Source organism: Sesamum indicum, linkage group LG6 (genome assembly GCF_026168435.1).
Source record: "Sesamum indicum cultivar Baizhima isolate 11 linkage group LG6, ASM2616843v1, whole genome shotgun sequence".
Taxonomy (NCBI): Eukaryota; Viridiplantae; Streptophyta; class Magnoliopsida; order Lamiales; family Pedaliaceae; genus Sesamum; species Sesamum indicum.
The window spans coordinates 4,434,420-4,461,910 of record NC_142662.1 but is presented as its reverse complement, the minus strand read 5'-3'; the positions used below and the strand labels follow the sequence as shown (position 1 = coordinate 4,461,910).

Here is a 27,491-nt window from a genome sequence, read left to right as displayed (position 1 = left end):
ATAATGTAATGATATAATTATTGTTTCAATAAAACAAAAATATGTTTCTCCATGGTTAGGTACAAACTTTGAAGTGAAATTTGGCAAGTTAGTGTTGTCTGTTTTCCATTGATATCCGTACGTATTAACAGTTCATCGAAATGATTTGGGTTTTTTTTTTTTTGGTGTGTGAAGAATTAAAAAAATTTATCATTTTTGTAGAGTTTTTCAATTTTCATATAAATTATGTGGGATAAATTTGACATGGGTTGGTCCCAACATTCACATGCAACACCATTTATTGTGTGTATTTTAGTCAACAATTGATACTGTAGAGCTACAGCAGAGTGTCTGTTGAGCGCTTACCCTTTGATTTTTCCACCCAACCATCCCTTTCCCTTTCACCTCATGAAGTCTTACACAATTAATTATCTCAACCAAACTGGTTAAAGATAGACCACTCGATGCTTTTTTTATGTCCGAGCAATTAATGTGCAGTTACCACTCCATTATTAGACCAACAACGACAACAATGTGCATCCATCCAAGTTTGATGCCCATCAAAAAAATTCAAGGTCATAAATTCGAATCCCAACGAATATTTACATTATTGTCTCAATAGACATTTAATTGGAGTAAGAATTTTCTATGGAGACAAAAACATAAATATAAGAGGAGAAAAAGAGTGTGCATCACAGAGAATTTGTCTACAGAGGAAGATGATAATAAACAGAAAATAGGGGAATTCTAACACAGCAAAAGCAGTGTATTTGTCCTAAGAAGGTGGTAAAAAGATTAGAGTAAGCATGACAATATGTGACGCAGAGAGCAACAGTAGTAATCGTAAGGAAATTATTAAGATTGTAAGAGTGAGGGGGAATCAATCAGAGGAAGTTGATTGAAACATGGCAAATATAGTCAAGGTGATACTAATTTTCTAATCTTCATTTGTCCTTGAAATGAGGACTTGTATTTTATATACACATTGCCATCTGGCTCAAGAATCTACTATTAAATCACATTTTTGCAATGAAATTTTTCCTATTTTACTATTCTGAAACAGGTGGACAGTGATGTTTTGTGGACAGGCTGTATAAATCAAGTAGAAGGCCGTTGATTCATTAAATATGTTGCAAAAAAGCTTTTTGACCGCGGCTACAGGAGCAGGACATCATCACCATTTTCTTCTATATGTTGGGGAACCAACACCTACTTTTCTCCTCACTACTAGAAAAATCTTGACAAATCTTGCTGTTTTTCCAAGAAACATGCCCCAACACATCTACAAGCTGTAATCTTGGGTTAGAATTCACCATACCGAATGACAAAGTAATTGCTTTAACAATCTCAAGTTCAATTGTTTGACATTGAAATTACTACAAGCATATATTTATCAAAGAAAAAGAAATTGGTACAGGCACACCTGTTCAGGATTCCTACAAAAATGTGTACAGTTTGATGACGCGAACATGGGACTGCTGGGGACAGTTCCATATATGGCTCAATTCAAATTCGCTACAGCGGAAGTTGATTTAAAATGAAAATTAGCCAGCACAGATGCAGAAAATGCACAAAATACCACCATTGCAGGATCAAAGCCTAAAGCCAAAAGGTGATATGGACAAGTTGTTTTCCATAAATATTGCACTTCGAAGAGCTCCATGCATGAAAGTGCTCAGAAACGATACAGGAAGGTTATAAGAAGCTGCCGTTAATTACATAAGATCCACAATCCATAAGAAGAAACTTCTACGATTTTCACAGACTAAAGAGTCCACTATGCTATCTAGATTTTTCTAACAGCCCCAAGCCAACAACATAAGGATAGGTTTGCAAAAACTGTTGCATCATAAAGTGCTATATGACTTACAGGGTCCGTTTTCTCTTCTTGGCAAGGTTGTCAAAAACCTGCTGAACATCTGCAGTTGTGATGGGCTTCGACGGATCAGTGGATTCCTGTAGAATGATAAAATGAATCTTTTACGAATGACAACTTCGGAATGCAATGTCTATAGATAATTACAAATGAGCAGACATATACCAGGAAGGCACAGAACTCGTTCTTCATGTCAGCAATTCCACTTAATATTTCCATCTTTGCAACATGACCTAAATTATTGAGAAAGTTCAGTTCAACACCCTCTTGTTTCTGCAAATTCTCATTCCTTTTCTGCTTTGCCACTCTCTCATACTCAGCAATTGAATCCTCTTTATCAAGTAAGAAGCCAATTCCCTTCTGAGCATAGAAGTGAGAACAGTTTTCACATTTGCAGAGGACTTCTCGCCAGTTTTTAGAAAGAAATATGGGCTTGCTTTTGTCTATAGTTGGAGGATTTCCAAACAGGTCGACACCAATAATACACTTGGTACTTGGGCCAGCAACTTCTGAGCATTCCTTAACTTCTACCATTGGTTTAGCTTCTACTGGTACAGCAACTGAATTAGCATTACTTAGAGCGGAGTCATTTTTGTTCTCAAGTTTCCCTGATGATATTACAGGAGGATCAGTTTCAAGAACTGCCTTTTCTTTTGATGAACTTGAGGGATCTGGTGCTGAAATAGTTTGAGGATAGTAGGTCAAAAAGGAGCAAACAACTGCGCAGCCCTCGCAGATAAAATCCTCATACAGAGGCTCGCCACTTTCATCTCTTGGAATCTATTTTACAAAAAAGCAAGATGAGGAGAATTTCTAACATTTTCAAAATTATAAAGATGGGAATATTTGCAATATTTGAAATGTTCTATCATGGAAATAAACCATATTCAACTTCAAGACCACCCCGAAACACTTTGCTTTTACACCTATATTAGTAAAGATATGTCTCCTACGTGCCATAATTTAATGCAACTTGTAATAGCAAACCAAGAAGGAAAATTGCGCTGCAACAAATGGTCAAAAACCATGTAGATGTAAGTTATTTCATTGTTGAGGCACAGAAAGATCGGGCCTACAATCAGTGTCCTTGAAGAGAAAGCAGCTGATTCAGCTTTCACAAGATAATCATGAATTTTGCAGACCAGAAGTGCAGGAGAGTATTGCATATGGAACTGTATTCTCCAGCCAAATGCATGAAAAGCTAAATACAGAAAAGGCTGGTCAAAAATAAGGACGAAACAAACACAAAATACAGATAAAAACAACAAATAATTAGGTAATAAGGTTATGAGATCAAGATGGAGGTGATGACAGACCTCATACCAAAAACTACATTGGGCTAAGATATTGGCACTAAAGAGAAATGTAGAAGGAAAAGAGAGGAGAACAAAGGACACTTAAACTGGTCGATGTAGTTGACAATCCAATTATTCCACTTCTATACAATTCAAGCATTCATTCAGTCAACTCAAAAATCATGTTTACCATTTCGTTTAACTTACCCTCTCAGTTTAAAGCAAAGGAAGTGAAAAGTATACTAGGATAGAATAGCTCTTCGAGTAATTACATGTCTGAGATTGATTTAGATGCCTATCTTCGCTGAAAAGCACTTACTGATATTTCCTCACAGAGTTTTAGACCATAAAATGCAGCGTCAACTACCAGAGGGCATACCCAAAACTAGGATGAAGATATCCCAATCAAGTAAGAAACATTGGACTCACTGACAAGAAACAATTGCACCATCAACCAATATAAGTTTCTTGAGAGCACAGATATGTGGAAACCTGTTGGTACTTCTATTGCTCTAAGTGTGCACCTGCATTTGAGTGCAGTAGTGTTGCTGAATGGAAATTATTAGCCACTAACCTTATCAGAAGACTGGAGTCCAATATGTTCCTCATGAAACCAGTCCTCACAGATACAGCATTGAATCATCTCCACTTGCTCTTCAGCATTTGGATCGGGGTAGGGCAAATCACAAGTGCAGTAAGTACCTTTGAAATTATGATTGTATACATTGCTTGCATTTTCCACATCTTTGCTTGGCAAAAGCTTGCAAAAGGACCCTCCAAACTTAGAATTCCCACAATCACACCTAAAATTTCTTTTCGTCCATAGCTCCACAATCTTGATTGAATGCAAAATAAAAATAAACAATAAACAAGCTAAGAGTAATTATACGTCTTTTTAGCATTTTAAATATAAGGCAACAAAAACTGGCAACTGAAGAAAAATGAAGAATGTAATTAGATATCCCCTTCAAATTAGAATAAACAATAAATCTGCACAGTCTCACATGTCAGCAGATTTCAGAAAAAATAATTCATCTTATATGCATAGGTATTTATTATGGATGCATCCAGGGCTATGCATCTCACAGTCCGTTCTCTTATTATCAGTAGTCTGGGGGTGGCGAGGGAGGATGTTTATCACTTTAACTAGCTTGTGCATAGAATTTAATTTCTCATCAAATAATGGGATTTACCTCATGGCCATCATGGCAAGACAAGCAACACGCAGTGCAAACCCCAGCATTCCCATCAGGTGTGCAGGTCAAACATGAGAATATTGCCTGCCTCTTCATATATCCTTTGGTATAGGTGCACTCCTTGCCCTCATCACCTCCAAGGACCAAATCTGCTTCCTGTATAATGTATTTATGGGAAAGGAAAAGCAATAGCAGCTAGTCAAAAAACCCCACAAGCTTTTGAGAAAGACATGAAACGGAAAGAAAACAGCCCACACAATCAACATCATGAGGAAGAGGAACTTAATAACCTGGTCGAGGTAGCAACAATAGGATAAAGCAGATCATATTGATGACTGGACATATGAACAATATATCTTTTTGAGTAAACATTTGACCAGGCATCAACCTTGCCATTTTCTCTCACAACATGATGACTTTCAAAAGCAAGTTAAGACCCAAGTGTGAAGACTTAGCCAATGTTCTCACAACCTTTTCGCCCTACAAACATCACAATTTGCACATTCCAAATATTACACGGTTTCCGAGTGAAATAAAATAAGATCTCAGGGCAGGTTCAAACTCGCCTGTGATGTGCCTGACAACTACAAAGATGAAAACACAAAGCTACAGGATATTACACAAAGAAGCAAAGTAGATGAGCAACGGATATTTTTTCTATCCTTCTTCACATACAACCAAATTTTCCACCCTCTTCACTTGTATGAAAAAGTACAATTAATTTTCTATCTCAATTTTCAACTTTTCTTTCCACCTGAAAAGAATCATGTAGGTTGTCTTCAACAAAATAAGAAAAGGCCATTCATATTATATTAACAGATTCATTATTACTATTCCTAAAAAGTCTTAAAAACAAAGAAATTTGAAATCACATAAAACAAAGGCGCCTAACCCCACTGTATCCGGTCCCCTTGACGCCACGCGTAACATAAGGCAGTGCCGGTACATTACCCATAATAAATAAGCCAAAAATCGACAAAACTTAGAGAGTTTAACATGAGAACCAGAGAATTTAGTGCAGCCAGTTGTTAAAAGCAGTTGATCAGTATCAATATCCATATTTAGCATAAATGCATAATCAGAATCAGGGATACTGAAAACCACTCGAAAAATACTATATATACAGAAAACTAGTATAATATACTTGTGTGGGAGCAAAACTCACAACATAAATTCAAATATAAAATTAAATCCATCAATTAATCTCAACATCCTATCACAAGGCCCCACAACCATCATGTATTACATTCTACTCCATTTCTGATCTCCATTTCAGGTTACAACTACTTCCTCAAATAAGGTTACATTATTCCAATGGACATTCCCCTTCATACCTTGACATCTATTCGTACAATATGAGTTCTAATCACTCCTTTTCTCGATTTAGAGTCTGTAATCAAGCAGAATCCCCGGTCCAATTATTCTCTGAGAAACCAAAATCTCAGAAGTATGACCCGATTACATAGCAGGAAAATACACACGCTAAACAAATTCCAAATAAGTAAATAAGGTCGAACTTTTTCAACTCCAGAAAAGACCACTCACCAGCTCCTCTTCTTCAACAGCTTCAAGGTAGTCTTTGATTGATATCGTGGGCTCACCCTCAACCTCATCATCAAACGCGTCAGCCATTTTCCACAAAACCTTAAAAAGGAACAACACAACAAACCCCCTCAGTTCGCAATCGAAATCCTCATCACACTGTAAACCCAAAAATAAAAAACACACATTCGCCATATAATTTACAGGAAAATCAAATCGAACGTACTTCCGTAAACCCTAGAGCGCAGTGGGAAAGAGGAATCCAACGAACGGGGAGTAAGTTACACGAGAGTAATTAGAGCGTCAAAACGAGAGTGAAACAGGAGGAGATAAGAATAGATCGTCAGTATTACTAACAAATAAAAACTAGAGCGAGACAGAGTATTTGGGCTTCTGAAAATGTGCGTTAGGGTTCTTTATCTTAGAAATGAGAAAAAAATTGAAACTTTATATGAGGGTAAAAAACTCCAAAAGGGGCTTGCGCCCCATTTTCCCGCCAAATTGAGCCCCAATTTTTTATGCCTAAGCTGACTTACAAGCCTTTTTTATTTATTTGTATTTTCTCCACACCTTAAGCAATTTATCAGCATCACAACTCATTCATCTAAATCTAAATCAACCATATTAAAATAAGAAACACCTATGCAACTTTTTATTTTTTTTAAATAAAAAAATTAAAAGATCGATACATTTCAGCGTCCGCATTGATGTCGATATAGTCGTTTGCATAATAATTTTTTACATTCAATTTCAATTGTAATATCGTAAAAATGAATTTTACACGTTCTGTAGTTCATCAAAATGGGACACATCTGCTCTTTCTTGAACTGTGCATTGAATATTTATTTTGCAACTAATGTCGAACTTTTTTAAAGAAATTTATTCATTTTTCTCGTTATAATTTTTTGACTTTTTATTTTTAAGAGGAAAAAAAAAAGTCTCCCATTTATGTCAAAATATTTGCATTCCCCTCATGAAATTGGAAGCGAAATTAGAGTTTAAGATTAGGACAAAAATATATGGGAGTGGCTGTCCTGATGGGCCGTCCCACTCGGCCCACTAATAGATTGATTTTGGGCCAACAGGATAAAAGCTGGCAGGCCCGTGTATTTGATCTTTTGTGATAATATTTTGGCGTATGAATATTGGGAGACTATGATTAGAATATTTTCGGTGTTAATCTCACTTGTTCCTTTTTCTTGCTAATCATCTAAGTGAATATAAAGACATATTCAAGCATTTCTCTTTATGTATTTTTGAATTTAATATTAAATTTATTTTTTATATACTTTATTAAATAATAAATATTTTTTAAAATTATATATCGAAATTTACTTACGCATAAAGTGTGCTATAAATTACTAATATACATTATGTAAGATCATTGCATTTGGATTTTAAACATATTCAATTAACAAAAGTCCAAATTACCTTAATTTTAGGATAATTATACCATAATTTTTTGAATTTTGGTGTTATTATACATAGTTTAAAAAATTATATTTAGTACCCCCAATATTTGTTTTCGTTTAACAAATAGATCCATTCGTTAGTCAAATTGCACGGAATTTGCTGATATCAGTAAAAAAATTTTTGATGAAAATCCATAATACCTCCCGATTGTTATTGCAAGTCAAAAGAATATCTTTCTAACCAAACTATCCTTATACATGTTCACGCTAATACATGTAAAAATATATATTTTCACCATCATAAGAGTAGTTTATTCTGAACATATTTATTTGATTCGCAATAAGTCGGTAATAAATTAATCATGAGCTAATACCAACAGATTTTATAAATTTTGACTAAAAAAAAAAATATTTATTAGACAAAAATATATTTTAGATAATTCATATTTTGGCCACCATAGTGAGTATTCTAAGAAAGGGCCTCTTAATAAATAGTATAGTTTTCAAATCTTTAGGATCATTAATTACTACATATATTAATTTCATGATTATGACGTTGTTAGGTATGGCACCACAATTTCCATGGATTAAATTAAATATTATTAGGAGGAGAGAAGAACTTCATTTTTGTCCTTATTTATTTTTTTTCCAGATGACACCTAACATTTAGATGACGTTGAAAAATGTAGGTTTCATATGAACACGGAAAGCAAAAGGGGAAGCTGCTGCTCAGACTAGTTGTCAATACTAATTTATGACATAGCCATGTCAACAGCAAATTACAACCACAAATTTTACATATAGTCACCGTTCGAAAAATTATAAATACTTTTATATAATATTTAATAAAATTATGTATCTTGGGATAGATGTATGGAATTATTGTCAAATTTGTTCTTATTGTACTTATTATTCAAAAAATAAAAAATAAAAAAATTGGACGAGGTGGATGAAAAATTATACAAAAAAAAAAAAGTAGTCTATAAGGACACTTTGGTCAGTTCACCATAAAATAAATATATATAATAAAATTTTGAATAGAAAATCCTATCTGATATACTAATCATGGAGGAAGAAATATCTCATGCATTTAGGATGTGTGAATATGAACATAATTATACCAATACAAGAAATATGACATTTGAACATGATTACCTATTGTAGTTAATAATAAATAGTTATTGTAAATAGTAATTGATTACGGTCACTTAATGGTTGTTGATCATGATTTTTGTGAGGGTGTCTAAAAATCTTAACAGATATTTTTACCATACTGGTGGTGAATAGTTTTTTCATAATGAAAAAACTAATTTTTTACATCGATTTTATTTTTAAGTTGTTTAATGTCTAGTTTTAGTAGTCTTGCCTTGAGAAGAAATTTGGGCATGGGAGATAACATTGTTAGATCTGAAATTAGAAAGATTTTTTCCTACAACCTAGAAGAATTCAAGATGAAACCTGAATTATGTTTTTGTCCTAATTGGACATACTGACGAGAGGGTTTCAAAACTACTATATATGTGAGTTATAATTATTTGGATTGACTGGCGATGTATCTTTAAATTGAAAAAGTCCACATAAGGTTGAAGTCAGGTATAGAATGCTTCAAATATATTTACATAGACTGAAAATTGGTTATATATCCTGCAAGATAAGAATTCATAAAAATTGGTTATATGTTTAGTAATATTGTACTAGATAAAAATTTAAGATTTGTAAGAAACTGTAAAGAGTAAAAAATTATACTTCGGGTATGGAGGATTAATATTTATAAACATCTTGGTGGTATGATTCACGTATGTGAATTGAGCGATCATTGTGAATCCATACATATTCGAGTTCAAGTCAAGTTGAGACTAGGTCAGTACGATCTGATTTTAAATCTTAGCCCGTTATTCAATCATTATAAGTCTATACATATTCAGGCTCAAATCAAGTCGAGACTAGATCGATATGGCTGATTGCGGATCTTGATCAATTATTTGATTAATGAAAAATTTGATAGTAGTGGTGTAATTTTGTAATATGACTAGGTAGCTGTAACATCAACTGAAATTTGAATTGGTCTTTAACAAGACATCATAAATTCAGTTCGCGACACGATTTTTAGTCAAAATGGTGGAGAGAGGGGACGTAAGCGTCAATATCTTCCTCGTCCACCACTCGCTCTCTCCCAAATGTGTGCACTAATACGGACACCGCAGACGCCCGTCTTTTCCTGGTACTTTGATGCACATAATTGAGAAATATTAACATTATTTATAACTCATTATAGTACTTCTCCCCCCCCAAAAAAAAAAAATTTAGAATAAATAGCTAGAATATAGTGATTTTAGTCTTAACCCTAGAAAAAGGACTAAACGTATTCAACAGAATTTTCATACTCGAATTGAATTTTTTATTTTAAATTATATTATATTTTTTATTCATTTTAATATATACCACTATGTGTATATAGATTCATTTATTTATTTAAGGGATGTGTCATGTCTATGTTACATGCAATAAAAAATGCAACATGACTAGAAATAAAAATTTCAACTGAATTCCATACTATATGCCAAAAACGGTTGCAGCCCTGCCAAATCAGCTAAGGCAAATTATATGCTGCAAAATATACGATGTATTTTTTAGAAAAAAGAGTTTATAAACTCTAATATTAATATTTACGAGTTTATGATATTATTTAAGAAAAAAAAATCAGATAAATTATAATTTTGTCGGTATTAACATCTTATAAACTCAATATTTTAAATATATATTTTTAAAATAGTGTTTTTCAAATACGCACACTGAAACACCCTCTAAATTAGACGGAGCTCTTTGTACAATATCGTATGGAGATCAAGAAATTTGACACTTGATACATCGATATTGACTCGATAACAACAACAAAATTATGTTTGAATTACACTTGATCAAAATCTGTAATAAGTTATTACTTTTTCATTATATGATTGGTCACTCATTCCTCTTAATGCTAGTAATTTTCTACTTAACATAACAATGTATTTCATCCCCTGCATATGCTCGACACACGCTCACTTAATCAATAAGGACGAGTCACTTTCAAATCGAAGATTTTACATTTATTCTTACTGTCAATACAAGAGTTATGCTAACGAGTAACTCCTATTTATTCAACAACCATCGATATTTTTAGATTACCAACAAAGCATAAAATGAACAAGATAAGACATTATTATAAAAAATAAACAATATATTCACATTCATGAGACTCAAACTCACAACCGTAAAACCTTCGGCCCACCAATCTGACAAGCTTGGTTGGTACTGACTTATTATCACCGATCGGGAAAAAATACAAAAATTAATCTACATTAAATAACTTTGGTCAAAAATTCCACTTATCTAGAAAGTCCAAAAACCTCAAGAACAGGTTGCTCTCATCTTTCTTCAACTTAACTGTTGCTACCCAACAATTTCTCCTCACACCAACACTTAAATACACACACCAATCTCTTCCGAATCTACAGCCCCCTTTTCATTTCAATAGTGATGCACCCACCCGAATACCCTATCCGTAGATTTTCAGCCCAGATGGAACTCACACTCTGAACAAAAAATACAAAGAAAAATCTGGCGATGAAATGGAAACCACAACGCTTCTCCTCCTTTTCTCCTCTTCAATCTTCACTTTCCTCACGATGCCAGCTCTATCCGCCAACCCATGCAGGCCCGATTCGTGTGATACCACTTTCGGCGTGGAGGTCCGATTCCCATTCCGGCTGCGGAACCGTCAACCCGTCCGCTGTGGCTACCCGGGTTTCGACCTGTACTGCAACGCCCAGAACCAAACAATTCTCAGCCTCCCAGAATCAGGGGAGTTCGTAGTAGACCATATAGATTATACTGCCCAAGCCCTTTTCATCAACGACCCGGATCTCTGCCTCCCGAAGCGGATCCTCAACTTCACCCTGTCGGGTTCGGTTTTCCGGGGCGCTTATATGAGAGAGTACACCTTTTTGAACTGCTCTTCGGACTATATGGATTACACGGGCACCCGTTACATCCCGCTGTTTTGCCTTAGTGGGAGGAACTACACAGTTCTGGCGGTGAATTCGCGGTCATTGGGGGGTGGGGTGCCGGCGGCGTGCCGGGAGATTGCGAACGTGTCGGTCCCGTTGCAGTGGGGGCTTTCGCAGTTCTATTGGATGGATTTGAGGGAGGATCTTGAGCTGGTTTGGAGTGAGCCGGCGTGCTGGGGGTGTGAAAACCAGGGGGGCATTTGCGGGTATAAGGGGGATTCCGGCCGCGAGATTGGGTGCTACCGGCGTTCGAGATCTGGTGAGTTGCTTATTTTACTAGGTTTGGTAGAAATGATGAAGTCTTGTCAATGTCATCTCTCCCTGAAATCTTTGTTGATATGTTTGATTGAAATGAATGCTGCAAAAACTTATCTAATTAGCCTTTGCCCAATCAATAGATAAAAATCAGTTGGAACTAAGCATTTGATCAAATTCAAAATAATTACATAACAAATTTATTATATTCACTATATAATTTAAAAATATCCAATAAATGTTATGATATTAGTATATGATCAATTTGTGTTAATTAATTTTTATACGGATCAAATTTTTAAGAATTTTCTGATGGGCTAAACAAGATTTTAAATTTCAAGTTTCTATAGTGTGTATTGAATGGAGTAGAGAATAAAATACAATTTATCCGAGAATGCAATGGAGAGAGATGAGTGTGAGGTGCTGCTCAGTGCTCACCAAATCAAACAACTCTGTCATTAACAAACAATTTAGAATGAGTCAAATGTTAGAAATGTGGAAGATAATATAATAGGTGGTGGTTATTTGACTATTGAGGCAGAGGATACAACCAGATTCTTTAACAGAAAAATCAACAAGCTGTTTGGAATTCAGTGCAAAGATTATTCTGCTGGCCGGCCACCTTTTTCCTTTTTATTATTGAATTAAATAGCCTATACACTATACCATAATTTTGTGAATCTTACCACCCATTCTTGTTTCTTTTTTTCTTAAAGTAACTATTCACTTTTTATTTTGGGGTGTGGGGCCAGGGAGGCCAGCTTCGACGTGGATCAATACTCACTTTACGACATCATTATATATATATATATTTAGGATATTTTAAAGATGATTTAAAATAATTTAAATAAGTGTTGCATATTTGATGTTGTGTTTTTTGAGATAAAAGTTATTGTTTATTGTCAAATTATGTCTTTTATATATATATATATTTTAGATAAAAATCACTATTCATTGTCAAAATATATTTCTTTTATATTTATATATGTGTGTTTATATATTATACATATAAAGTATTTTATACTGATAAAGTGTAAAAAAAAGTAGGCAAACATTAAATGTGTTTTAGCCCATCTCAAAAAATCCCTAAAAAATGATAGCAAACAATTAAAGGCTTAGTTTTCAGTGGGGAAAATATCATATATTTACATGGTGTTGATGCAGGTCTTCCTAGAAGTGCAAAATATGGAATCATAGTTGGAGTTGGGATACCAGGACTAGTGTGCATCATTGGGCTCGTATGTTATGCTTGTGGCATGGTGCGGGCATTTAACATTCAGCGTCGCCTCAACTCTAGCCTCCCAACTGTTGCTTCCGATCAACGGCCAACAATTAGGTCAACCAGTGGCTTGGACCGGCCGACCATAGAGTCATATCCGACGACAGTTTTAGGGGAGAGTCGCCGGCTCCCGGAGCCGAGTGAGGGCACTTGCCCGATTTGCTTGTCCGATTACCAGCCTAAGGAGACGTTGAGGAGCTTACCTGAATGCAATCACTATTTTCATGCTAACTGCATTGATGAGTGGCTCAAGCTCAACGGCACTTGCCCGCTGTGTAGGAATTCGCCGGAGAGCTCTATAGCCACACCATCTTCCTCAATGTCAATATCTTCTTCGTCGTCGTCAACAACATTGGATCGTCATTAGGGCCTGGATTGACTTTCCTATGTGTTCTTTTTTCCCGTGAGATATAAAATTCACCTTTGTATAAAGTAAAAAAATATAAAATTCATCTATGTATAAATGTAAAACAATTGGTAGGAAAAGAATGATGAGTTTTTGAAAGTTGAGTTTAGAATTTAAATCAATATATAGTTTTGGGTAAACGATCTCTCATTTGATTTTGATGTTATACAATAACGTATCATATCAACAAGTGCATGATATGCATCCCACTTTTAAATTAATAATTTAACTTAATTATTTTTTTTTTTACTTTTTTTAAAAATATGTATCGATTGCGCACTTATGTAATACCAATATATGATATCAAAGTGTGATAAAAGTATGATATCGCTGCACAGTAAACACATTGAGGATGCCAATGGACAGTAGTAGCAAGAAAAATATTTCTTTTTTATTTTTATTTTTCATGACCTTAAAGTTATTATAATACTAATATGTGTAGTACACCTAAATGTGTGTGCAATTAATTTAAAATTTAAACATAATTATTAATTTTTCAAAACATATATTAGTTAAATAAAAAAAAATAGAAAAAAGATCAAAGTTGTGGAAATTAAGAGAGAGATAACTGAAGGTTGAGAAAAGCAAAAAAAAAATTTGAAATAATTTCAAACAATAAAAGAGAATGAGAGATTAAAAGAAAAACTGCGACATCAAAGAGGTCGTATTTATTAACTAGCAGTTATGGCACGTTGTCCGTATGTGTATGTAATAAATCTTTATTTATTATTAAAAATAAGAATAAATTATATAAACCAACATATTATATTTAAAATTAATTAATTAAATAATATTATCGATAACAAAAAAATTGATATTGTTGTTTTATAAAATGCCGTTTGTGTGTGAAATTTTCATATAAGTATAAATATACAGATTAAAAGAAAAAATTGAGTAGGAATAATTGAAAATATATAAGAATATTTTTTATAGTTCCAAAATTGAGGTTGGGGTGTAACTAGCTGTTATTTGTGAGTAAAAAAGAGTTTTTTTTTTTTTTATATATATAGTATAAATAATATATAAATGTTGGACTGGTAAAACAATTTTATCTCGGAAATAGAGTCAGGAAGTCCATGGGCTTACTGGGCAATACGGCCCACTTAAATCTTCCACTACCTTTCACACATTTGGGCTGAAAGGATCGGACTTTCACGCCCATAATCATTTGTAATTAAGGGTGTAAATGAGTCGAGATCAACCTTTTTTGGTAAGCTCAAGTCCGACTCGACCTCTACTCCTGTATGATGAACTTGAGCTAAATTTAGCTCCATTGAGATGAGCTCGAGCTTGAGCTGATTTATTATTATTATTAGATTAAATTATGAGAATCATCAAATTTTTAAATAAATTTATAAGTAATAAAATAAATTGCATAATGTATACTATGTTATAAATATACTAAAATATAGTATGAGATTTTAATTTATTATTATAAATATAAACTTAATTAGTTTAGTAGTAATATAATTAATACCAAAAATATCATGCTGAACAATTTAAAATTATAGAAAAGTATCAATTATCTGGAATAATGCAATTGAAATACATAAAAATATTTTATAGTTGAGATTAATAATATTCACAATCTGCAATATATTTGTATATATAGTTAAAATTTTATTATATTTATTAATTAAATAAAATAAACAATGAATCAAAAGTAGTAAAAAAAACTATAAATATATATAAATAAAAATAATTCAATCCAATTAATTAAATTAAAAAAATTGTTTGTTAACTAAATAAGTAACGTAAGGGTAGTTTAACTATCTCATATTTTATTTACCAAAAACAATTACTCTAAAGCTCCGAGAACAAATAAATAGTATATATATGTCAATGAAGAATATTCTAATTTTTTTGTATTTTGACGTAAGGTAAACTATAATGAATTTTACAAATTTTATTATAATTATAATTATGCTTTTATTGTTCGAAAAATAGTATTAATAATTATTTAAAAATTATTTCACCGTGATAATCGTTGTAGGAAGGTGTATGTTAGTGGGTTTTTTAATTCTAAGAGGTATTATTAATTTTTTAAACAAGAAAGTATTTATTATTATAATAAATTTCAGTAGAGTTTGTTGTAATTTTTTTATATGTATGAAACTTTTTTTTTTCTTTTTATTTTCCATTTTTTTTAAAATCGTCATAATGTATTTGAGTATTGATGCGGGGAAATGTTCTGATATCGCTAGATACTAACGAATGATGTCGTGCGTGATAGGGTACAACGATTTTAGTTCAAGCGTTGTTGATGCAATGCAACCAACCGTAAGCCCTCGGACACCTTCGAAGGGCCTAAACTCTTGGATCAGAGCACTCGGACGTCAGTAACTCCTAAAACCCCCAAAACCCTGGTTCCCTTTCCGACAGCAGAATTATCTCGTAAGATTTCTATCTGAGGATTAGCTTCAGAAATATGTTATCTGTTATCAAAGATCCGAGATCCCTTCTTGGAAATGTCCGTTAAGATTCAGTCTTGTTGTGTTAATTTCATTTTTGCTTTTTCCGTTTCTTGTAGGAGTCCAAATTAATGGCTTATAGACGGGGCGTCACTGCTAGAGCGAAGTTTTTTTATCAGCAGCAACAGCGAGTTGCTCCTTCATTTTCGCATGTTCGTCGCGATGATAGTGATCGTGAAGATCTTAATTCCAATCCCATTTCTAGGAACACGGAAATCCGGAATTATTTCCAACATCGTTTTTTGGGTACCGGAAATAATTTCAGCGCTTTCAATGGGTCGAGAAATTTGTTTAAAGATAGGAGATTTGGGATCCCAGCGGGATGTGGGCCGGTTTTCAGTAGGAATTTTTCTAGTGGGACTGTTGGAGAAGGGGCGGTTGACAAGATTGAGATTTTGAATGATGTGGTGGATGTGTTGGGAGATAAGGCTGTGGAGGTGGTGCCGGTGGTGAGTGAGGTGGCGGCTGTGGCTGCAGATTCGTTCTTTCCCGTGGCAGCGCTCCAATACTTGATTGATTATGTGCACACTTATACGGGATTTAATTGGTGAGGAAAAAGTTTGAGATTTCTTTAAACACGCAGAGATAGTGTTGCTTTATTCGTGGGTTTTGCTTTTCGGTGCCATTCTTCTGTGGAAATGGTTTGGTTTGAGGTACTCTTAGAAATTATGATAAATTTTCTTGTGTGATAGAATTGGATTAGCCATGGAGTATAAGGGGTTAGCTGGTAGGATGAGAGAAATTTCTTTTGCATGGGAAGGTTGTGCTGTTTAGGAGTTTCATAAACGTTGGAGATCGATGACTAGCTTTGTTTTTTATTCATATGAACTGAAAGAGTAAAAATGCTCATGTGAGCATGTAACTCTGATTTTACTATAATATTAAAAGTCTTATTGATGTGGTTGCGCATCAGTTATCTGTAGTCGAAACAGACCTTTTAAAGGTACTTCTATGTGGCTGTTTCCTTTGATAAAAATTGGTTATTTGAGATGTGTATTTTATTTGGATTGTGAGTTTTTGCTTTATTTTCTAGCTAAAATTGTATTGGATTGGAAGTGTGATAACTTTTTGGAAGTTTTGTTTAGGTGGGCATCAATTGTGGTGACAACTCTTTTGATTCGTTCAATTCAGCTTCCGCTTCTTATAAATCAACTGAAATCCACTTCAAAATTTACTGTAAGTTCTATACATGCTTTTCCCTTTACATTTTTGGGGTGGGTTTTCTTATTACCTTGTGACGCATTAGGCCTCTACTTACTTGCCTCAATGTTTGATGATCCTGGAAATCCACTATTCCCTTGTATATAATATGATAGTGGTGAGAAAATACTATCAATTAATGTATACAGTTGGGAATGACATTAAAGAAATTTTAGCCTATTGCTACCCTTCCCTATCCTTCCTCATCATGTGCATAAGGGGAAATAGGGTTTGTCATGTATTTTAATTGATACCATGTATTTTGTCTTATGAATTTAACCTTGGTTTACCAATTTGCTTTTTTATCTGAGTATAAACACATTTATGTTACTTTTTACATCCTGTGCAGCTTCTAAGACCGAAACTCGAGGCAATTAAGGAAGAAATGCAAAATAGGGTATGAGCTTCAGACTCTTATTTCTTTTCATCTATCAAGTTGATTGACAATATACTTGCTGGATCATGTGCGGAATGGCTTTCTCGACCGTTTGGCTTGAATGACTCTCTATTGGAGGCTTATGCTGCAAAATCAAGTTTTTGTTGCCTCCGTCATTCTATTAATACCTTTAATATTTGGTTCTTCTACTGTTAACTCTTGATTTTCATACTCAGTGATTGTTTTACAGGAGATGAGCCCCAATGCTGTTGCAGAAGGTCAGGCTCAAATGCAAAAACTGTTTAAGGAGTATGTATCATTTCCTTCTTGCTAATTATGACAGCCATCATAAATATCCATGATCCAGCTTTCATGTGGAATTAATAAATCAGAATCACTATATTTCTTTAACTTCATCAATTATTAGGAGAGCTGATTGTCACCATTCTCAAAGGAAAAGAATAACCAAGAAACATAGAGGTTCGAAGCAATTCTTGATGATTTGTAACATTAAGAGCTTATGTAGTATAGATGAGCAAAGTTGAAGTGGCTAGTTATGACTGAGGTGTTAATGAGTTGGTTTATGGAGATTGATATGCTGCACTAGTGTATTTAACATGCTATCCATTGACGGGAGTTTGTTGTTTCTAGAAATAAAAGTGGTTTATGAATAATTTGTGCCTCATCTATTGGTTGTCTTGGGACAAAGAAGAAAGATGTATGCACCCACACATGCACGCATTCTCCACCAACAGTGGATAAAGCATGCTTATATATATTATCTGCCCATTAGGTTTATCTTTCATTGCTTGTGGAGAGGCAGATCCAACTTTTATGATACTGTTCTTCTTTGATATATGATCTTTTCACCTTGTTGGGGTATGACTGAAGGGTATGTTTCACAAGTAAAATTGCATCTTGCTGTTGCAGATATGGTGTTACTCCATTCACACCTTTGAAGGGACTTCTAATTTCAGGTCCCATCTTTTGCAGTTTCTTCTTTGCTGTAAGATCACATTTCTCATACTTCATAATGAAAATTTTCTTTCCAGTCCATCTGATTCTGTATTCTGGCTCTTATTGTTTCATCATTCTGTTGTTACCATTTGACATCATGCTATATGCAGGTTAACAACCTGGCTGAAAAAGTTCCATCTTTTAAAGAGGGCGGAGCATTATGGTTTACCGATTTGACAACTCCTGATAGCATGTATATTTTTCCAGTTTTGACAGCATTGACATTTTGGATTACGGTGGAGGTCAGTATCTTTTCTGCTTCTATGTTTGCTTTGCAATTTGCATGTCAAGATGCAACCAATTTTTCTTGCATGACATCTTAAATATTGGCATGATCACGTGGGCACTTCCCGTTGTATCTATGTTAGCTGAAGGAGGATAAACTTTGACTCGATACATGTTTGGAGTTTTCTAATTGTAAAACTGAACTTAAAAGGTTATCAGTAAATAAATGGTTATTTCTTACGCAACTATTATAAAAAAGTTTCAGTTACAACACTTAAATTGTATTAGTTTCTAATGAAGAAAATGTTCCTCAGTTTGTGGTGAAACAAGGTGTATGGAACAGATAAAGGAAAATGTTCTATTGACTGCTTGATGACCTGCTTCTGATTTATTCTTTAGGAGTTTCTGTTATCATGAGATTCAAGTCATGTATCTAAAATGTCTTCTCTCTTCCTATTAAATTTGACTGCTCATCTCAGGTTTGTCTCATTCGATCTTCCATCTTGTTTCTTTTTCAGTGCAATGCCCAGGAAGGTTTGGAAGGGAATCCTACTGCTCATACAATCAAGAATGTCTCAAGGGCCTTTGCGGCACTGACAATTCCTTTCACTGCAAGTTTTGCCAAGGTATGTATTATCGTGATGCATCATTTGCTAGTGCCAAACTTTGCCTTGTAAATATTTTATCCACATTGAATGTTTAGCAGTAATTTGTTTGGTTCTACATGTTCCACCCACCTCTATTTATTGCTGGCACGCAATAGTTTCATCTTTCATGGTGCTGCTTCTGCATTCTATAGTGTTTTTTAGCTATTCACGAAAATACTCCAGTTTCTTTTCCTACTTCTGCTGGTGCTGTTACCCAATCATTATGTTGATAACTGGGAGTTTGCTTGTTTAGATTGTGTAATGACAGTAATGTTGTATTTGCAATTGAAAATTCTGTTTTCCTGGCATGACGTGGAATCAGCATTATTGATTATCTTAACTGTTGGACTGTGACGTATTCGAGTCAAAATTTAGCCCATCCTACTTAACCACTCATTTGAGGTCATCAAACACCTCTTGGCTACACATTGTTTCACTTCTGCTTGTGCTTGCTCAGTGTGCTTTTTCATGCAACACTAAATTTGATTGTGGTTATATCTACAGGCTATATTCTGCTACTGGATTACCTCCAACTTGTTTTCACTCTCATACGGATTAGGTAAGTCCTGTTATATTGACCATCTGTGCTTGCTCTTTTCTTATTGTTCTTCTCACCAGGCAGTTTTTACTTTATGATTTACATGTCCAGTGATAAAAAAGCCTGAGGTGAAGAAGTTCTTGGGCATACCTATCATACCCGTGACACCACCCTCGACCAATCAAAAACCAGGCCTCTCTTTTTTCGACTCACTAAAGAAGTACGCAGCGGCTCAGCAAAAGCAATCTCTATCCTCACCTGCTGAAGCATCATCAAAGCCTACAAACCAAAGAATAGCTCCGACTTCTGTTCTTAATCAACGGATTAAGAGCTTAGAGAAAGAAGTCAAAGGAAGGAAGAAAGGAAAGAGAAGGTGATGTAAAGATAAATTAAGTGAAAAGATACATGACAACAGAATGATTCTTATTTGTCCCAACGAATAATTCCAATACGATAGACGTTATCATATCTAAAGAATATGCATTTAGTAGTTAGGATGCAATTACTTTTGCGAAATTCTTTTCTTGGAGGTGGAGTGTGGGGCAGAGAGCTTCTGAGGAAATGGTATACCAGGAATTTGGGGGCTGGATAACTTCAGTGAACTCAACCAAGAACATAATTCCTATGTTGATTTGCTAACTTGACAGTTGTGGGATTATCAGCCTCTACTGTATCTGTATTTTTTTTCTTGTTGATTGAGTAAATCAAGTTTTTGATTAATAATAAAAGGGCTGATCTACGGCTGGTTTTGGTGAATCAAACTTCATCCTGCATCCAGGTACGTTTGTTGGGAAATGGAAGTTAGTATTGATAATCACGCATGTGTTTGCTTCTTTGTTGTGATGATGCTTCTGATTTCAGTACACAATCAAGATACATTTAAGTAGTTCTCCTATGGGAATCAGAAAATGTGCATTTTTCCTCTTTCAATTAGTCAGAGTTGTAAACTTCTACATGCCTGTCAGTATCAAAATATCGAACTTCTATATGTTTTATTATTAGCTTGTCTTGATCATCATATAAGGTGAGAAATTAAATAAAATTGTCAACTATTAGATTTTATTGTACTCTAATTGACCTCTTCAAAGTTCGTGGCGTTAACGTACGTACGGTTTGAGGAATCATACGAAACGAGCGTACAAAACCAAAAAAATAAAAATGAAAGAAACATGAAATTGAATGGATTTCTTCAAATGGTCTTAATATATTTAACCAAAAACTTGAGTTTATCATAGATATTTTTTTAGAGCTCAAGATTTGTAAAGATCCATAAGAATCTTTTTCTCGTGTAATAGCACTTGGTCTTCTTACAAACACGGAAAGTTTAGACTTTTCTAAAGCTGGAGAAAAGACATATACACATAGAAAATCATAATGCAGCTGACAAAGACAAATGAAAAAGGAACTTCAACAGGAAAGAAAAAGTTTGTGTAAGAGTTATATTTAAGAAATATTATATCTATACTAATACTAAAAACATGCCCATCCCACTCATAATTGGTTGTCAATGCCACTGCGTATCAATTTTTTTGCGAAGACAAAAATACTTTTCAATTAATAAGATAATTAACTTATTTTACTTTCAAATTTTTATTAATTGATAAATTAATTTTTTTCTTTTTTTTTTTGAAGGGTAAATTACTAGGCGCTTCCTCTAAAATTTGCCTTAATTACAAATACAATTCTAAAATTATAAATATTATAACAATTATCTTCCTACAATGAGCTGTCACAAGGGGTTATTTGTAATTTTTCAAACTAGTGGGTATCTGAAACTCTTTTAATAATGATGTGGTATTTATAATTATGACAAATTTCAAAAAAACTCGTTGTAATTTACTATTTTACTCGTATTTTTAAAATAATATGCACAGAAAAACAATGTGCCACAATAACTAAATCTCGAAAAGGAATAAACTAAAATATCAATTTGATTTGGCTTTATGGTTTGCTTACACGTTAGTTTAACTGTAGTTGTCCATGACTGCGAGATCTCAAATCCAAACGCGATTTTTAAGGAAAGATCAAAGAACACATCACATTCACATGGACTGAACGTTTTCATCTTCATTCCGAGTTTTGTTATTCTTGTTGGGTGTTTTAGTCTCGTACGTACCTTAGACCCAACAAACATGTGGTGTTCATGTTTGTAGGTTAGTTCGGCCGAATTTATAAGTTTTTTAAAATATATTAAATTTTATTAGAACGTTCGATAATTTTTTTTTCTTAAGTCTATAAAATAATATGTTTATGATTTTATAAATTCTTGAAAAATAATAATTTCAATCCATATTTTCTAATGATCTTTTTATAGTTTTTTAATTTAATATTTTAAGAGATCAGAAATTATTCACTTTTACATTTTTCTATAATTTATGGGTTCTTTTTTTTTTTTGGTTGGCTTTTGTAGAAATATTGTTATGTGATTATGAACTATAACAGTTTGGTGGATTTTTTCTTTTTATTTTTTGTCATTATTATAATTTTAGCTTATTATGATAAATACTCGAACATTTTGTAGATTCTAAAATTTGATATATTCAAGCTTATTTAAACAGAGGGAGAACTGTATTTATATTTCTTGATTTATGGTCTATTTACATAAATTGTTCATACTTTTTGCTTAATTACTTAAACCACTTATATTTGCGTGATTATAGAAACAACTCCTGACAACTAAAATATAAGTATAGTTTGTATAATGATGTTGACTTTTTCTAGGGATGTATGTGTAATTTTTCAAAAAATATGAATAATTGTGTAAGTAATGCTGACGTTTCTAATAGTTGTATGTGTAATTCTTTTAAAGACGGGGTAATTTGTATAAATAAATCATATATCAAGACTCTAGATGTAATTATCCCTTAAAAAAATTTAAGCTTAAAATACTTATATAATTTTTGGGAATTTATAAATATTAGGAATAAGTTTAGCCAAGCACCCTATGAGTTTGTTATCATTTGTTATTTTATTTTATTTATAATTCGATTGTAGCCAATTGATATATATATTAAGTATTAATTAATATTTTGATATAAGATGTAATTATCAATTTTTATTACATTTAAATATCATTTATTCTTCGTGTTAATAGAAAAGTGCAAAAAAGTCCCTATGAAAAAATAAAGTGCAATTTACCCCTGTGTGATACTAAAAAATGATGCAATTTACCCCCTTTCAAAGGGAGGTAAATTGCATTATTTTTTAAATCACATGGGGGTAAATTGCATTTTGTCTTTCTACAAGGGTTTTTTGGGCACTTTTCTATCAACACATGGAGTAAATTATATTTAACCCATTTCTATTAATAGGGTTGAAAAAATCTATTAAAATAAAATATATTGGATTATTTGAAAACTAATAAAACCTAATATTAGATGTAATTAGTTGCTGTACTGCAGCTGTCCGAATAAATAATATTGACCAATTAGGTGTGAAATTATTCAATTTTCTAGTAGATTAGGTCATTAATTAAAAGAGCTGCACCTACTGTGATTATGATATTGTTAGGGATAATTATTCTCCCATCTCTTGAGATTTAGTGTAATTATACATATTTTTTTTTGTAATTTGAGAAATTACATCTAACACCCCTGATATTTGCTTCTCTAACAAATAAGTCAATCTTAGGCAAAATTCAGTGAATTTGCTGATATTAACAAAAAAAATAAAAATAAAAATTGAATGAGAGTTGATATTTACCATCAACTGACTTATTGCAGGTCAAATAATTGTTTCGGACTAAATTATCCTTATAACGGTGAAGATATACCTCCTCACATGTATTAACACGTGAAAACATATAAGAGTAATTTAGTCATCAGAAAAATTGTTCAATATGCAATAAGTCATTACTAAGTCAATTGGGGTAAATATAGATTTTTTAATTTTTTATTAATATAACAAACTTTTTGATATGTGACTAACGGATTAACTTATTTGTTAGACGAAAATAAACTTTAAGGATGTTAGATATAATTTTTCAAATTATTTTGAATCTATATATAATTATACAAAACCTCAAACAAAGAAAACATAATTATTCCTTATTATCAAGTTAATTAGTTTTTTTTCGTAATGACATCTACTGACAAAGTGTGGATACCCTAATTAAATAATTAATTACTTTTCGGTCTGTATTAAATACAATAATTAAATTGGGCCCATTCAATAAAACTATGTACATTTCTTTATTTAGTGTTTTTATTTCATTTTCTCCTATTTAATTTTCTTATTTTTTATTGTATTATTTTATGCCATTTTTAATTATATTGCATTTGCTCATTATAAAATTCTTACAGAAGATTTTAGTTTCACATAAATAATTAATACAAATTTTAGTTTTATTTTTAAATTCAAGCATATGTTTTGAGTGTGCCAAAACTGCTGGTAATGATAATAAGGATAAATTACATCAGCACCCCTTAAAATTATGCTTAATTGCATAAATATTTATTATTATATGTAAAATTATAGGTATACCCCCTAAGGAGGTGTTAGTGTAATGTACTTTATTTTTTTCGGTACTTAAAAAGGAGTTTGTGCAATATTTTGCAACTACATAATGGATATATTTGTAGTTATAATTACAATATCAAGGAGTGTACTTGAAATTTAAAATATAATTTAAAAATTTTATATGATTAGACCTAATATCAAGGGTGTCAATGTAATTTATCTTAATGATAAATAAACGGATAATTACATTGCCCTTATCAGATATTTGATAAAATTACATGTAAACCCCCTATAATTTAAAAAATTTCATCTAATACCTATGATGTTGTAGACCCCTTCGTCGAATTTGCTAATATTAACCTTTTATTTGACGTTCAATAAATCATAATTGGTCAGTTAGGGGTATATATGATTTTTTATTCAACTTTTTATCTAATATCAGTAAACTCAATGAAATTTTATTATTAGAGGAATCTATTTTTTTAGGCAAAATCGAGCTTCATAAGTATTATATATTATTTCTCAAATTATAAAAAAATTATGTATAATTATGTCAAATATCAAGAAATAATAGTGTAATTATCTATAAATAAAATGGCATGTTCAAGTGTTGAATGTTTGATTACACGTGTATGTGCTTCTATATATGACCATTTTTTGACCATAAAACCGGAAAATAGATAAAACGAAAATGTGGTGTGGTCGCCAATAACGTGGCAATAAGTTTGAACTTTCGAACACGCCCTTATAAAAATTAAGTTTGACAAAATAATTCTGGATGCTAATTTGTTAAAAGGTTCCAGAAATTGAACGGAAGTCGTACAACGTACGGGTCATTGGCCTTTACATTAATCGTTAAAATATTAATATTAAATTGTTATATATTAGTATTTAATATTTTAAACAAGTGTATTGTTTAATATTATGACTAATGACAAAATTTTAATTATCAATAAACGAGTAATAAGATTGTCGATGAAGTTTTAAAAAATACAAAATTTATTACTCCTTGCCATGCCCTGGACCCAGATGGGCATGTTCAAACCACCCCGAACCCTTCCCAAACTCGGGAAATTTCATCCCAAACCCACCCTACATGAGGTGGGTCCGGATCGAGGACTCAGATTTGGAATCAATTGCCATCCCTAGGTTTAAACTCACTAATGTGTGAAGTGTGAAATTTTAAAAATAAAAAAACTATGTGTTGAATATCGTAAATAATAATAATGGTTTATTATTTATTAATATTAAATTATTGTTTGATATTTGAACGCGACAAAGTCTAACAACTCGCATCTACTATAAGAAGGAGAAAATGTTTATCAACTTTTCTTTTGTTTTTTCTAGAAATATGTCTACGTCGTATGACCTTTCTATTAATTTGACCTTTTCCTTAAGAAATGCACACACATTTCGAATCGTCTCTTTTAAAATGAACATTAAAAATTAGTGCTATCAATTCATTAATTTAAATAAGAGAGCAATGTTGAAAAAGGAATATCTTCATTTCAAAAAAAAGAAATAATCACCTCAAATTAGAGAAATGTGATTCTTATTACTACAATTTATTACGAAAATAAAAAATAAAGTTAATTACGCTTCGATCCTATCTAAAAATAATAATTTTATTTTCTTTAAAAAAATTTAAATTACTACTTACACCCTTTTCGAAAATTCTCAATTTATACTACATCCCCTTCCATTATGATTTGGATAAAAAATGCTCATCAAAGCAAAGAAAATATACTTATAAAGGGATAAATGTAATATGTATATATGGAGTGAGGTTAATATCATTATTTTTTTTTCCTTCATAAGTACAAAATTATTATATAAAAATATTAAATAATGTGCAAAATTAGAAATTTATGCAATTTTTTTGGCTGACATTATCAGTTTTTGTTTAAATCCTAACAAATAAGAGTCAGTTGTAAACAACGAATTTTTGAAAGGAGTGTAAGTGTTATTTCAAAACTTTTTTGAAAAAATTGTAATTTTGTGTTTTTAGAAGGGGTCTACATGTAATAAATCTAAAAAAATATACAGAATCAATAGATACATCAACTTAATTAAAAGCAATGAAATAAATTATAATAAGCTCACACACTCATATAAATCGATTGAAATGACTATACATTTGGTGGGATTCAAACTCATGACATCCAATATGTTAATATGACCTTATCTTTAACCATAAGACTAAGAAATCGTTGCTAATAAGTACAACTGTATTTATTTATTCTTAAGTGAAAGTGATAACTAACGATCGATAACTCTAACGATCGAGGACAACCAATATCAGATATTTATATCTAATAACGATCGATAACTCTAACGATCACACACTAATCATCAATATCAGATAGCTATATCTAATCAATAATTATTATTAAAATAGAATAACATCCCACACACTAGTATAGGAATTTAACCTATAATCTTATAGTCGTCGGTTCTCAACTTCATTAATTGAACTAGATTTAATTGAGACTAATATCTATACTTATAACTCAAATTAATATAAAAATAGCCGACCTACCCCCACCTAAAAGAGGAAATTTATGGGAACTATCATCACAGCCTTATACAATTCACATTCAATTTCCAATAGTCGTCATAACTTATTTTTAATGATTCTATCCTTTTATTTATATAGGCAGCACAACAAAATAGTACAATATATATATATATATGTATTTGAGTTAATTACATTTAAATTCCTTATGAAAATTCAAAATTATATATTATTTTTAAAAAACTTCAAATGATATTTACACCATATCTAAAATTCTATTTTTGTACTTGACCTCATTCTATTAGTAATTAGACATAAAATGTTGATGTCAGCACCAAAATTTGATTAAATTCCTAATTTTGTTCCTTATATAATATTTTTATGTATATTTTTGTACTTATAAAAAATAAACGTAATATATATAGAGTAAATTATTATAATTTTTTTTATAAGTACAATAAAAATATTAAATGAGGAATAAAATATGAAATTTATGTAATTTTTTTTTTTAACTTCAGCATTTTTCTTTCAAATTCTAATGAAAGGTGGTTAAGCGTAAATAGTGAATTTTTAAAGCAGGTTAAATATAATTTTAATGTTTTTTACAGGAAATTATAATTTTATATTTTTGAAGGGGTGTAAGTGTAATTAATTTTTTTTTGTAAATATTTTGAAATAATATTAAATAGACGTAAATTTTTAATAAGTGGTCCATTGGATTGAAGTCTGAACTGTCTGCGACAGGCTGCGAGTCG

General features: G+C 32.1%; 3 protein-coding genes across 4 annotated transcripts; 2 read left to right on the top strand and 1 right to left on the bottom strand.

The window, feature by feature from the left end:
* Positions 1-1,597: 1,597 nt before the first annotated feature.
* LOC105179143 (PHD finger protein-like protein) lies at positions 1,598-6,326 on the bottom strand. 2 transcript variants are annotated; one of them, XM_011102743.3, is made up of 6 exons: positions 6,115-6,326; positions 5,892-5,990; positions 4,344-4,502; positions 3,725-3,985; positions 2,021-2,635; positions 1,598-1,935 (listed from the first exon to the last, which is right to left on the bottom strand). In XM_011102743.3, the coding sequence occupies exons 2-6, from the start codon at positions 5,976-5,978 to the stop codon at positions 1,846-1,848; spliced, it is 1,212 nt and encodes a 403-aa protein (XP_011101045.1). In that variant the 5' UTR covers positions 5,979-5,990; positions 6,115-6,326; the 3' UTR covers positions 1,598-1,845. The 2 variants fall into 2 exon arrangements, with proteins under 2 accessions (XP_011101045.1, XP_088738404.1); XM_088882278.1 differs by lacking the exon at positions 6,115-6,326 and adding an exon at positions 4,637-4,826.
* Positions 6,327-10,701: 4,375 nt separating this feature from the next.
* LOC105179142 (putative RING-H2 finger protein ATL21B) lies at positions 10,702-13,388 on the top strand. The gene is made up of 2 exons (XM_011102742.3): positions 10,702-11,608; positions 12,769-13,388. The coding sequence occupies exons 1-2, from the start codon at positions 10,912-10,914 to the stop codon at positions 13,248-13,250; spliced, it is 1,179 nt and encodes a 392-aa protein (XP_011101044.1). The 5' UTR covers positions 10,702-10,911; the 3' UTR covers positions 13,251-13,388.
* A 2,136-nt stretch (positions 13,389-15,524) lies between these two features.
* LOC105179141 (mitochondrial inner membrane protein OXA1) lies at positions 15,525-20,577 on the top strand. The gene is made up of 10 exons (XM_011102741.3): positions 15,525-15,683; positions 15,820-16,307; positions 16,846-16,936; positions 17,310-17,357; positions 17,587-17,645; positions 18,267-18,342; positions 18,464-18,595; positions 19,097-19,204; positions 19,730-19,784; positions 19,875-20,577. Exons 2-10 carry the CDS (start codon positions 15,832-15,834, stop codon positions 20,138-20,140), a joined length of 1,311 nt encoding a protein of 436 aa, XP_011101043.1. The 5' UTR covers positions 15,525-15,683; positions 15,820-15,831; the 3' UTR covers positions 20,141-20,577.
* Positions 20,578-27,491: the final 6,914 nt, after the last annotated feature.

What these genes read in the sequence shown, in the direction of transcription:
- LOC105179142 (XM_011102742.3), top strand. Translation starts at nt 10,912, where the DNA reads ATGGAAACCACAACGCTTCTCCTCCTTTTCTCCTCTTCAATCTTCACT. An exon ending in CTACCGGCGTTCGAGATCTG is followed by an intron (nt 11,609 to 12,768) that starts GTGAGTTGCTTA and finishes GTGTTGATGCAG; the next exon opens with GTCTTCCTAGAAGTGCAAAA.
- LOC105179143 (XM_011102743.3), bottom strand. Translation starts at nt 5,978, where the DNA reads ATGGCTGACGCGTTTGATGATGAGGTTGAGGGTGAGCCCACGATATCA. An exon ending in CTTGCCATGATGGCCATGAG is followed by an intron (nt 3,986 to 4,343) that starts GTAAATCCCATT and finishes CATTCAATCAAG; the next exon opens with ATTGTGGAGCTATGGACGAA. An exon ending in GACTCCAGTCTTCTGATAAG is followed by an intron (nt 2,636 to 3,724) that starts GTTAGTGGCTAA and finishes TTTGTAAAATAG; the next exon opens with ATTCCAAGAGATGAAAGTGG.
- LOC105179141 (XM_011102741.3), top strand. Translation starts at nt 15,832, where the DNA reads ATGGCTTATAGACGGGGCGTCACTGCTAGAGCGAAGTTTTTTTATCAG. An exon ending in AATCCACTTCAAAATTTACT is followed by an intron (nt 16,937 to 17,309) that starts GTAAGTTCTATA and finishes CATCCTGTGCAG; the next exon opens with CTTCTAAGACCGAAACTCGA. An exon ending in CATTTTGGATTACGGTGGAG is followed by an intron (nt 18,596 to 19,096) that starts GTCAGTATCTTT and finishes TTTCTTTTTCAG; the next exon opens with TGCAATGCCCAGGAAGGTTT.